This window comes from Nannobrachium achirus, assembly GCF_963921795.1.
Source record: "Nannobrachium achirus genome assembly, chromosome: 10".
Taxonomy (NCBI): Eukaryota; Metazoa; Chordata; class Actinopteri; order Myctophiformes; family Myctophidae; genus Nannobrachium; species Nannobrachium achirus.
In genome coordinates this window covers 54,816,261-54,829,973 of record NC_137819.1, presented here as the reverse complement: position 1 = coordinate 54,829,973, position 13,713 = coordinate 54,816,261, and the positions used below count along the sequence as shown (strand labels likewise).

The 13,713-nt window shown below is 43.0% G+C and overlaps 1 protein-coding gene across 1 annotated transcript in view; it reads right to left on the bottom strand.

Annotated features, from left to right (window-relative positions):
- The window catches only part of slc66a2 (solute carrier family 66 member 2), a gene marked incomplete at both ends in the record, with an annotated part of 60,221 nt that continues 46,508 nt past the window's right edge, over window positions 1–13,713 (bottom strand). Inside the window, one exon of the mRNA XM_080734439.1 lies at window positions 1–211. Within this exon, the coding sequence (XP_080590565.1) occupies window positions 1–211 (211 nt within the window). The remainder of the gene's footprint in view (window positions 212–13,713) is intronic.

Below are 13,713 nucleotides of genomic sequence, written 5' to 3'. Positions count from 1 at the left end.
TCAGAGGGCCTTGGCGCTGGTGGTGTGCGAGACGGTGTGGGACACGGGTTTCTGCGGGTAGCGGCTGTAGTAGTACACCTGAAACAGGATGGCAAAGTCCACGCACACCTGGAGCAGCCCACACGTCCAGAACTGCACGGGAGCCTGCGTGAGCAGGAAGTACCCCGTCTTGAAGGTGTCCCCACTGGTCCACATGAACACCATCTTAATGCTGAGGGAGGGAGGGAGGGAGGGAGAAAGAGAGAGAGACAGAGAGAGTCAGTGAGCAGTCTTGCAATCGAGAAAGGACGTCACAGGCATACCTGGCTCCCTAGAGAAAACAGACTTTGCACCCACTGCACACAAAATGAAGTGGTAACTGAGCTACACTTTCTAACCACCTGTCCGCTGTACCAAGACATCAGAGACACATACTTTCCACAGATCATAACCACCCAAGTAGAGTTTGAAAATATGACCAATGATGAAAAACTCCCATACCTGCTGGGTGAAGTAAAACAATGTGCAAACACAGCAGCAAGATTCGTGAGCTGCTGTGATAAGAGAAGGATACCAGTAAGACTCCCTAATCGGGAGATAAGCGACCGTTGGTCGCTTATCTCCACAAATAGGCCAAAAGTTTGTTTTACCAATTATCAAGACATACGGGCAGTTGACAGTTTGCCATGGTTACTCATTGAAGTTGAATCTCCATATATGGAGATAACCTACGCATCACACTAAGTCTGACCTCACCAGCCCATATTTGGGCATGAGCAACTTATGTCTCCATATATGGAGATATGATGACAACACACAGTCCTCAGCCGATGATGTGGCGTGATGTCATACAATACACAAACGAGCCCTACAGTATAAAGGGGCAATTCTTGCCAGGAAAGAAGCATTTCTTCGACTCAGACCTTATCGCCAGGGTTGGCTTATAGCAGCTGTCGGTAGGACCATATATGGATTCTGTTAGTGTGGATCTCCTAACAGGGCATCATCTGGGATACAATCCCTTTTATGCCCATATATGGAGATCCCTAACAGAATCCCTTTCATGCCCATATTTGGAGATCCTTAACAGAATCCCTTTTATGCCCATATATGGAGATCCCTAACAGCATCCCTTTTATGCCCATATATGGAGATCGCTAACAGCTAACAGAATCCCTTTTATGCCCATATATGGAGATCCCTAACAGAATCCCTTTTATGCCCATATATGGAGATCCCTAACAGAATCCCTTTTATGCCCATATATGGAGATCCCTAACAGAATCCCTTTTATGCCCATATATGGAGATCCCTAACAGAATCCCTTTTATGCCCATATATGGAGATCCCTAACAGAATCCCTTGTATGCCCATATATGGAGATCCCTAACAGAATCCCTTTTATGCCCATATATGGAGATCCCTAACAGAATCCCTTTTATGCCCATATATTATGGAGAAATCCCTGCTCTGAGTATCTGACATCAGTGTGATGTCACCTGTTTATGCCCATATATGGAGATCCCTGCTCTGCGTATCTGGTTGCTATGGTAAACAGTTGGTTGCTAGGGTAAAAAAACATGGTTGCTATGGTAAACAGTTGGTTGCTAGGGTAAACAGTTGGTTGCTAGGGTAAAACCATGGTTGCTAAGGTGGTTGCTAACGTACACTAACAGACCAGCAACAACAGACTGTTGCCACAGCAACGTACACAAAGGTTTGTGTACACATGTCGTGTGATGTCATACTGAAGATATATGACATCACACCGTACACAAACAAAGGTGTGACGTGTGACGGACGGACGGACGGACGGACGGACGGACGGACGGACGGCCGGTGGAGGTTTTCATAGTAAACTGCTCCCTAACGGTCGCAATCAAATAAATGGAACCCAACCACCTTAAAAAACATTGTATATATCCCTGCTCTGCCTGCATGTTACTGTGATGCATGAAAACTGTTTTCACCTGTACATATTTTGTTCTGATTGTATTGTATTGTGTACAATTCTGCTTTGGCAATGTAAACGTATGTTTTCTCATGCCAATAAAGCCCTTTGAATTGAAATTGAATTGAGAGGGAGGGAGGGAGAGGGAAAGAGAGGGACAGAGAGGGGGGGAGACAGAGAGAGATTGATACAGTTATAATACCTACTCTGTGTAGTGAGTCATACTGGCTGCGGGCAGAGACAAAGGAAACATAACAGACCTGGCAGGGAGGCACGTGTGTGTGGTACAATGATTGACTACACTAAACTGCACAATAACAGACATATCTGAAATTGAAATAATGAAAATTCCCCTGGGTGCAGGAGCAGAGCAGACTATCGTCTCTTTTATGCCAGCTCCTCGTAAAACTCATATTTATGGTGCCGCCAGCCAGGCAGCGCATGCAGCACCACAGTGGGTATAGCAAAATCAGGGGAAAGAGTTGGAGTAGAATCATAACCATACAAGAACTAATAGCTAAACAATAAGTTAAAGCTGTAGTGTGTAAAGCTTTATATTCTCTTCCAACAGATAGAGGTGATTGCCATGTCCAAACTAGCACGTGTGGAATACTTTCACTGCTGTAAGCAAGGACATACTTTGTTTTGTTTTTTAGTTTTTAGTCAAATTATTAATGTATTTATTACGTAGCCGTGTAATAAGCGGGATAACGTATTGCTCAGCGGTCATTACAAATCCCGACAGGCTGATATGGCTCCGACGGGGAGCAGAGGTCCCATAGTTAACATAATTTACCATACAGATTGGTTAAATTAAGGATTTATTCATGCTTTCAACCTCTGGTCTCAACCACCGTCTATTTTGGGCAAATCAATATAGCCAAAAATTTTCAAAAAAAGCATTGCGATGCAATGTGTTGTGAGCATGTCGATTGGCTAATGGCTATCTTCAATATTTTTGAAATAAATACAAATAAATCTAAGTATAAAATAGGGCTTAAAGGAGTAGTTCACCCCCAAAATGACTTTTTTTCTATTGACTAGTCACGCCATGGAGAGTAGAGTTCAATAATATTTTTTGGTTTTTGTCACATTCCTAAGACAAAAATGTGATAACAATAAATTTACCCCCATTCGTTCCGGATGGTGACCCGTTTCGAAACGGGTCACCATCCGGAATCAATGGGGGTAAATTTACTCAAATCAAATTTTTGTCTTAGGAATGTGACAAAAACCAAAAAATATTATTGAACTCTACTCTCCATGGCGTGACTAATCAATAGAAAAAAAGTCATTTTGGGGGTGAACTACTCCTTTAAGTAAGTAAGAAGTGGACTAATAAACCTATTGCTTTAGAAGTCATTCTAAAAAGGTACCCATAACGATTGGTGGCAGGAGAATACATAACACTTTAGGCATGTACTGTACTTTGTGTCGCCTTCCTGGTACAGGGAAGACACACTGTGTGTGTGTGTGTGTGTGTGTGTGTGTGTGTGTGTGTGTGTGTGTGTGTGTGTGTGTGTACTGTGTACTAAACTAATGAGAGGAGGAAGAAGCAATGACAGTGAATTGTGGAGATGGGGAATTACACCTAGTCCCACGGCCCAAACCACAACTTTTATAGTTGTTCCTTTCACTTGCATTACTTTTACTTCCTCTCATTAGTGTAGTGTACACTGTGTCCCAGTTTTAAAATCAAAGTCTTTCTTTTATATGTGCTATGTTTATAACTTAGCATAGGCTAGCAGTCTGTGTGTGTGTGTTCAATTAGTTTGTCCAGAGTGCACAGACAGCTGCACTGGTCAGCACCAAATGTAATTGTGCACGCTGCCTGTAGGCTAACTTAGTACCTGCCCCATACATCCCCCAACATACATTTTATATTGTTTGAAATATTTAACTTTGATTTCAGGGGCTGAGGTTGAGCTGAGACCTCACCAAAAAAAGGTACGTCATAGACTAGTGATGTACACATGAAGCCACATCATTTCTATATTTTCTTTTTCATGTACAAGAAGCCACATCATTTCCATGATTTCTTTCTTCATAATCTGTATTTTATTCCATTTGTTTATCCCTTAGTACCTGACTGCAATCTATTCATCAAAAGGTATTTGATAGTATTGTGTTTGCCTTTGGCTGTGTCGTTTGTTGTTGTGTACATTGTGCTACAGTATGTATCGGTCTCTCTGCTGTCTCCGGTGTTTCCTCATTGGCCTTGTTTTTCATTTCACGGTTCTTGAATCGTTTGATTATTTTATGTTCTATTACATCAAACACATAATTTTCCGAATGTCTGGTGTATCTATTCTGCATCTAGCAATGAGGCATATCTAATTCTGCATCTAGCATGAGGCATATCTATTCTACATCTAGCATGAGACACACCTTTGGTGTCTGTGTGTCTGGCCCTGTTACAGCGCCACCAAGATGCGGGTTTGAGTAAAACACATTTTTGCACAGTACTCCTACAGGTTTTGTCCAAAAATCACACAGAACGGTACACAGTATCTCTATAGCCATTAAACCAAACGGGTATTTCTTACATTGGTGCTCCTATACATATTATCATGCAAGCACCAGTTAAAGTTACTTTCCATCCCTCATATACTGTGTGCACAGTGCACAACCCATAACCCATAACCCACACACTGCAAATAATTTCGGAGCTCATATCTTCGAACGGGTAAGGTATTACTTAATACTTCAACGTTTTCAGGCCAAGGACCCTTTAGTGGAGAGAGAGATGAAGCAGGGACCCCCACAATCTTTTCATAGATTCCATATAGGCCTAGTTTCATCGTTTGACAGTACAATCATCAGTGTATTTTGGATTCATGTCAATTTGTGTTTTCATATATTTAACCACTTGAACCGTCAATAAGTAATAAACTTGACCTTTCAGTCTGTACTTAGTCTGCTCCTTTTCCCCTCGACACCAACCTCTTTGCCAAAAATAGCCGATCTACAAGCTCACAACGCCAGCTTGTAGATCTGCTATTTTTGGCTAAAGTTCTCAGAATATGGATGCTAGGGTTCAAGTGGTTAATATAAAAAAGGAGAAAAATGTTTCTATCACACAACGATTTGGAGGACCCCCTGCAGTAACTCTGAGGACCCCCTAGGGGTCCCAGACCCCCTGTTGAAGACCACTGTTCTAATATGTCAAGTACTTTGTGTTGCATCCGACTGTGTGAAAAGTGCTATATGAATAAAGTTTTGAGTGACTGTTTGCCTTCAAACTAAAACACACACTGGTGTATTCTCTTTAAACTCTGTCGTCAAAATGCCTCAGATCGACTGAGTGACACCTATGGGGGAAGTTTTAGACAGCTTCTAAACACCGTTCCACTCCCGCTGATCTCCTCGCGTAAACGGTTTGCAGGGGAAGCACAAAGAGATGTTATTTAGATAGCTTTGGACCGATTGCTTTCCCATGAATACTAAGAATGTTATTTAGATAACACGCTGCTTAGACAGACGCTAGGTTTGATGTTTACCCGATATCCTGGCTACTTTGTAGCACTTTCTTTCCACTCCATTTCTTTGACCATACACCCTGTCGTTTTGTGATGAGGGTTCAAGCCATTCCATTCTCATCTTGCACTTTTGTAAATTGCGCAGGATAAGAGCGTCTGATAATATATGCTTAAATTGTAAATTGTAGTTGCTGACGGAAGAAGGAACCGAGTCTGCTTTACATGTACAAAGCACAAACACAAAGCGTGACCGAATGTGCAGGCACTCATGCATGCATACTGGATGTCACGTGTGTGTGCTCCCATATACTGGCACAAGTCTTCTCACAGCTTTTCAGACTGCTTGCCTCAATGACCTAGGTGAGGAAACGCACGAACACAGAGTGAAAACGTTTGCATTTATTTTTATTTTTTTCCCCCACTGCAACATGCTTAGTGTTGCAGCCATGTCCTTTTGGCCTGTCAGCACTTTCCCATAACGCCAAGCCAAGCAAGAGATTTCATTTATGGGGGGACTGAAGATTAATCTAAATTTAAATGTATGTATGGATTTATAAAAGCGAATAGGACTACCTCTATAAATACATGTTATTAATATTATAACGCTGTGGGCAAATGGGGGCTGGCACGTAATGTCGTGTCGAGCAAAAAGGTCCATTCTTTTTATTCTTTGTGTGCGTGTTTAGAAATAACCAATAAATAATTCAGTTGACATTTTACTGCACAAACAATTTTGCTGCCTTTTTAAATATGACTCAGCTTTTTAAACTAGATCCCAGGAAGGCTTGTACCGTTTTTATATCAACGAACAATGAACTGACTTTGCATTCCTGAAGGCAGGCACGTGCACACATAGACATCTAAGGGGGCTTGAGCCCCTGCCCTTTTATCCCTCAGTAAAAAGTGCCCTCTCCAGACCATGAATGCAATTTTTACTATGGTGAAAGAAATGCAAATGCCCTCTTTCCATGCCATACCTGTAACCTGAAGGCAGCATTCAAGAGAATTGTCTCGTCCAAACCCTCCCGAACTTGAATGCAGCACCTTATGTTGAAGGTATAGCCCTCTCTGTGTAGAAATCTCCTGTATTGTATTGACTTGATTATGCTTAGATCACTGTGGTATGTATCAAGCACTGAACATAGCCAACCTCCAAGCTCAAAACGTGTCGCACTGCGACGCGTTGTATGCTTGGAGGTCTGCTATTTTCAATATTTTCTCCCCAAAGCCCTTGTAGAAATGTCAGCCCCTACCTCTCTAACATTTCTCTGCACGTCCCTGCCTGTAGGCTTTTACCTTCTGGCCTATAATGGACCCACCTGAGTCCTCCTCCCCGGGCTCATATAGTATTGCGGTGAGGAGGCTTATGCTAAGATTTTATACCCACGTTCCAAAGCATTCAGAGTTTTCAACGGCTGGGTCAGATACTTTTATCACAGTTCAACTAAGCCCTTTCAGCCTACTGCCTATCACCTAACTAAGGATTTCAGCCATTGAAAGTTGGAAATATCCTTTAATTTTTTTTAACAGTAATACAAGTGTTCCACAAGGATCAGTTCTGGGCCTAAAATGTTTTTTAACAAACATATTTTACTCCTTTTCAAGATGTCAGTTGTAAATTAATATTCTACGCAAGCAAAACAATGTTCATGCTTTTTTTCTACAGCAAGAGCAATTCAATATTAAGACTCACAGATGTTTAGGTATTTGGCTTGATAAATCTTACACATCATAATGAAAATGTTATCAACAAACCGCAGAAAAAACTCAGTGAACAGAGAACTGACCCTGTTTCTCTTTGAATTATAGGAAGAGTAAATATATGAGACGGCCTTTCTATCAGTCCTCGACTATTGCTGATATAATCTACAGACACAGACATACTGCTTCCACTCTCAAACCCCTCGACTCAGTTTATCGTTCTCCTTCAGATTCATTACCGGAGATCCCTGGGACACTGGCCATTGCATTCTACATGACGAAGCTGGTTTGTTCCCAGAGCATGATAAAAACAATTGGAATTCTCTTCAGACACTCTCACTACCACAGGAAGATTCAAGACAATGAATGATCTCAAAGCACTTCAGAATGCTATTATTTCCACTGAACACTGTCCCCTTTAATTTGTTCAACTCTGTGTATTGTTTTGAACTCTTAGGAACAGATGGGGGGGGGGGGGGGGGGGGGCTGGCAACTCACTTTTTATTATCTCCAAATGTATTAAATTATTAAAAGAATTTAGTTTTTATCCTGAATATAACTCTTAACGCTTCCAGTGCCAGCCCCTAGAGGGCACCAAAGAATGCCAGGGTTTGTCCCATAGGCGAGCGCATTAGCATCCGGGGACTCACGTTGCAGTGACGCGCGTGCTCACGTTCGTGCACGTCATGGAAAGGTCCCGGATGAAAATGGCTACAGAATAGCTATTAGCATTTTTTTTTTTCATTTGTAGGCGATTTCGCCGTAAATAAACCTCGCGCCACATCCCTAAAAACACAATCCAGAGATATGGGCCTCCAAAGATGTGGCCCCCGGATTTGGAACACTGGATTTTAAATATAGGCTCAGGCTTCAGAAGGCCTCGGATCATTTTATTCATTTCATTAAAAAAGCCGAACATGTTCGGGATAGGCACACTGGACGTCGTTCCGGAAGCGGCGCTGAACATTTGGTGAACATTGGGGGGCTCAAAAATGTATTTTAAACCATTTTTAATGGAATATATCGTCGGACCATGTAAAATGGCTAGCTGGCTAGCGTAGGACGAGCCAGGACCACCCACGACTCTACAAGCAGCTCAGGGTAAGTCAATTAATACAAAAAAAATTGTATTGGATTGAAATAAAGCCGAACATGTTCGGGATAGGCACAGAATGAGTTAACATAAATGTAAATGTGGGAAACCTCAAAGATTTGAGGCAAAAGAAAACATTTTCAAAGATTTTTTTTTATCAGCCATTTCTGTCCTATTCAGTCAGATGACATATGTCTGACTGAAATAGCTCATCGATAAGAAAATAGGTTAATCAGAGCCATAATCTTATAAGGTACGACAATCATTATACTACAACAGCACTCCAGCACTGCCCATAAACGCATAACAATAATTTGTCATTAGGTCCACTTCAGTCCGTTCCTGAGGTTATTCTAAAACTGTGCACTGTGAAGAACTTTGCCGTTTGAAAGGAAAACACACTGAGGTGCCTGCTGGCCTACTGGTCCAGGCGCATACCACTTAGGTATTGCCACATAGGCATGGATGCCTGGCGGCGGTGCCGGTTCGATCCCCGATCCGGACAACCTTTGCCGCGCGTCGCTCCCCATGTCTCTCCCCATGTCTCTCCCCATTTCCTGTCAGTCTACTGTCCTATCCAATAAAGACATAAAAGCCCCCAAAGAAATCTTTAGCAGGTGAAACAGCAATGGGGGCAAGAGCCTGACAATCATTCCTGATCTTTAGTGGCACTCTGTGTTTAAACAGGTCCCTTCTCTTCAGCAGAGGCCACTTAAGAGATGTAAGAGAGAGGTGGAAAGTAATTTAGTGCCGTCTCCTCCTGGTCTGACTGATTGTATAAGGAGAGCTTCACCCTTTAGCCCCTTCCCGCGCCCCTGTGTTGGGCTGTCTGCCAGAGGAGCAGGGGCAGACCTTGCGGCCGAGGCTTGTCAAATCTCCTTGTGCATTATTCATAACCCAGGCTTCACCTTGGCCCTTTCATTTGTAAAGACTCCTTGCCATCCGTTAATCTTCCCACCAGCTCTCTCCATCTCTGTCTCTCCAAGCCAGCTCTAGCTCTAAAGCAAGACTTTTGGGTCCGATGCCGATGTCGATTTTGAAGAGAACTAGACCACCATGTTTCGACCAATATTTTGACAAAATTGCAAAAGGACGTTGATTCGATTAATGTTTAACTTATAGGCTAGAACAAATAAAAAATAGATATATACACAAGTAACCTTTTATGTATCCACTTAAGCCCTATTAAACCATGTTCAAACATCGACAAGCTCACAACGTGTTACACTGCACCGCACTGTCGATCTGCTATTTTGGAAATGATTTTAAAACCTTTGAAAATGTTGTCCAATAGCCTAAGCAAGGCATTTCTCTCCCCCTTCTGTCAACCTACTGGATACCTTTCAATAAAGGCATAAAAAGCCCCAATTCTTCTTTTTCTTTTAATCTAAAAATAAATAAATAATAATAAAAGAAAAAAAAGTTGTCCTATAACGACATGCCCAAAATAGGGATGCCAGGTTTCAAGTGATTAAATAAGCACCATAACGAAAACACCACCTTCGAAACACCACCTTCAGTATGGCTCAGCAGCCGCTGTCCTGAGTTATTACGGTGTGTACCGCTGGTGGCTAATAATAAGAGAGGGAGGAATTAGGGTGGATCAATTCCTCTGCCGCCTGCCTAATATAAGAGGCAGGGTCAGAGATGGACGGTGTGAGAACACGCCTGGTTCCCCATCGTGTCATTTCTCTCGCAAGACAAGAGTGGCCGAGCAGAGGCAAGGCGAGCCATGTCCCCCGGACGAATTCGTGGAGGTGGACATGGGCAGCTGCTTCGAACTACACGGCTCTCTACAGCGGGCTGCCTCCATATTGTTAATTATTAAGGACAGGGCCACTGTGCTCTTATTATTCAGAATGTGGACAGACACGGTGACCTCCAGGTGGATGCCCGGACAGCCGGGTCGAGTTTGAGGGCCTTTTCCTGTCATGTCACATGAAAACCTACCATGACCGCTCCGTCTCTCAACACACCTACAGTAGAAATGCAAACACATCCAGTCCGTGAAAGCATCCATTCAATCACTCAGTCAACACTTTGCAACAAGTTGCATCATTTGTTTTGTACTATAGTTAATTTTGTGAGGGCATTTTCCTCCATTCTAAAGTGATACAATTTCATAACGTCATAGTCCATATAAAGGATATTATCCTCTTTAGCAAGGGAAATGTCTAGTAGTACACATAGTCAAGCAAGTGGGGGGGGGGGGGGGGGGGGGGGGGCGACACACCCACACACTAGCCACATTTCCACTGTAGGGCCGACCCAGAACTAGAACCAGAACTTTCCAGAACCAAGAACTTTCAAGAACCTGTGAAGTTCCGGGACCAAGTTCTGCTTACGTTTCCATATAACCAGAACTAATTGGGAAGGTCCCAAAAAAGAGCAGCAGCGCTGCTGGCCCCGCCCATAGGTTCCCAGAACTCAAGTCTAGTTCTACCTCGGGAGCAGGACCGGAAAATGGTTCCAGGAACCTCGTGTGAAACCGGGCCGTGTGCAATGGAAACAAAACCAGAACCATAGGTTCCCTGAACTCAAGTTTAGTTCAAGTTGCAGAGGAAAGGGGGTTATTATAGTCTTCAATTGCTGTAGGCCAGTCAGTCGGTAGAGCTCTCGCCTTTGTACCGCAAGGTCATGGGTTCGATTCCGGGCACCGCCAACTCAGCATATGAGTAGCACGGCTTGGCAAGTCGTGCGGCAAGTACTGGGAGCTAATGGTAGGTGTGGCGCTCCACCTCAGCAGTCCATCTCCCAGGGGTCTAGCGCATTGTAACGGGGACAGACTCCCGCGTGTTACCGGCTGATACCGACAATAAGCCACTCCCGACCTACTTGCTCCAGGGATCCCTAGAGGTCCCTGAGGGGTTTCCATGGGTCCCCTGCTGCAGTAAATGGGGTACCGTTTAATTCCCTATTATTAAACCCATTTAGGACAGGAACCCCATTTTAAATACCTTTCAAGACGGGAACCTGTTTTGGGGTTCTTGCTGCTACTGTATGTACAGTATATAGCAACATTTATTTATTTTTAATTTTGAATAAATATTTTGTTTTTCAGAAAACTTAGATCAGGATTTAGAAGGTGTTTTAAAAAAAAAAAAGGTTCCAAACACCACTGCTCCATTGTGGATGTCAGGATCTGTGTGTGTGTGTGTGTGTGTGTGTGTGTGTGTGTGTGTGTGTGTGTGTGTGTGTGTGTGTGTGTGTGTGTGTGTGTGTGTTCCGTGTCTGCAGGCTAAATAAGGCTTTGGCACAGCTATCTGGCATGGCGGGATGCAATTCATGGCCAGAGGCCTTACAAGGGCACTGGCAGTCAGTTGTCTGTGAGCCAATCTCTTCATTTTTATGTATGAGCATGGTTCAATTTCCTGGGGGGGGGGGGGGGGGGGGGGATCAATGCTTCTCCTTTTGATACCACTCCTCTGGTCATTAATTTGCTGCTTCTGGCTAGACTGAATGAAACAACACAGTCTAGCAATATAGTCTACCTTTCCTTTTGGGAAAGGTAGACACTACAGGGTTCCCACACATCTTTACCAATTAATTTCCAAACCTTTTCCAAAACTTTTCCAGAATATTTAACACCATTTCCAGGACTATATAACAATAATTCAGCTCAATAACGAGTCGCTTACTCCTATGTGCAATGCCCAAAGACAGGTAGTGTATGCTACCCCCGCACCCTGACGAGCACTAAGAGTAGAGGAATTTTGTATAATACGTTTTTATTGTGAAAAAAAATAATAAAAAAAATCACATGGGCCTGTTCTAGCATCACCATGAGACAGATTTTTGCAAAACATGAATGCAGTGTCCGATTGCTGTTACAGGCAGAAGAAGACATGGCACCCTTTTCACATTGGCCTATTATAGCGCCACCAGGAGGCCACGATAACATACCTGACCTGGCGGAGTTTGGAAATGTGTTTGTTAGAATATATATATATATATATACAAAATATGCTGTTTTCCAAACTAGTCAAAATAGCCTACAAGCTCACAACACACGCGATGCATTGTAGATCGTCTATTTTGTTCCCATTCATCTTACTACAAACTACAGTATGTATATGGCTGAAGGGGTCATCTCTGAGTATGGACCCATAACTGGGCAAAGAGAGAGAGAGGGAGGTATGGATGTGGTGGTTCAGCATCATAACATATGTATGAGTCTTGCTGCTAATGCAACCCTCTAATGGCCCATTACGGTGATGGTAGTTTACCATCACTGCTAAGGTTAAGTAAGGTTAACTTGCAGACCCAGGGGGCTGAATTAACAACAGATATATAACACTGACTGCTGCCTCAGACTCAGAGCCATCACACCCTGGGGACCGAGCACTACAGACACGCGACTCATCACCTGCTCACTCAGCTCGCCATTTGTCATCAATCTTTTATGCATTTGTCGCTGTCTATTTGATCGCACGGACGAGCACAGAGGCCGTGGTGTAGCCCATTGGTTCTCAAAGTGGGGTCCTGGGACCCCCAGGGGTCCTGAAGGGAGTTCCAGGGGGTCCCCAGCTACATGATAGTTAGGAACCAAATGGACCCACTCTCAGAGTTACATACCCATAATTGTGGGCTCGCCTATAAGGCGAGCACACTTTAGATATTGTCATTATTTATTTATCTATCAGGCAATCAGTAGACGGGATCTTCGGTTCCTTTCTACTCCTACATACTTAGTGAGAAAATGAAAATAAAAACATCAATGTGTTCAGTTTACAGTGGCGAAGTGTGCTATTATTTTTTATAGCAATCGGCCAAATGGTGGCGCTGTAGGAAGCCTTCGAAAGTGCGATCTTTGAACAGGTATAGCTCATGCTGTGTTATACATACAGCCATGAAACCTGTATACACTTATGCGTCTCCTCATGCCGAACAACTTTTTCCCTCTAACTTTTGACCTCTGACCTTTAGGTCTCCCACAATTCGGAATTATATGAAAAACAGTAAAAATCTATCTCCTCCTGGGATTTTCGCGTCAAGTGCACAAAACTTTTTTCACATGAACTTTGGACCAATACGGTCAGATTGATCAACCAGATTTTTTTTAAAGTGAAATATAATTTTTTAATAATTTAATCAATATTGCGGTTTTATGCAAATTATTCTTCGGCCTCTAAATCATACATGCAAAGGTACACGTTCATGGCATTTGGCAAAGATGTGGAGGGTTAGTCAAAGTATCACTGAAACCAATTTTATTCCAATCGGCCAAAGGGGGGCGCTATACGAAGCGTTTGAAAATTCAAACTTCAAACGGGCATAAGTCATGACTCGTTTCGTTTGAAGACATGCAACTTGTTATACGCGTGCTTTGACTCGAGCGGAAGACATCTGTGTCGTTGTTAAGTAAGCTCCGCCCTTCGATTTTCCGCCATTTTGAGCAGTTTGTAAAACGCGTAAACCCGCTTTTATTCTGGAATTTTCGCTCCACGTGCACAAAAATCTTTTTTACGTGAACTTTGGACCGATATCTAAAGATCTGTCAGATCGGATTT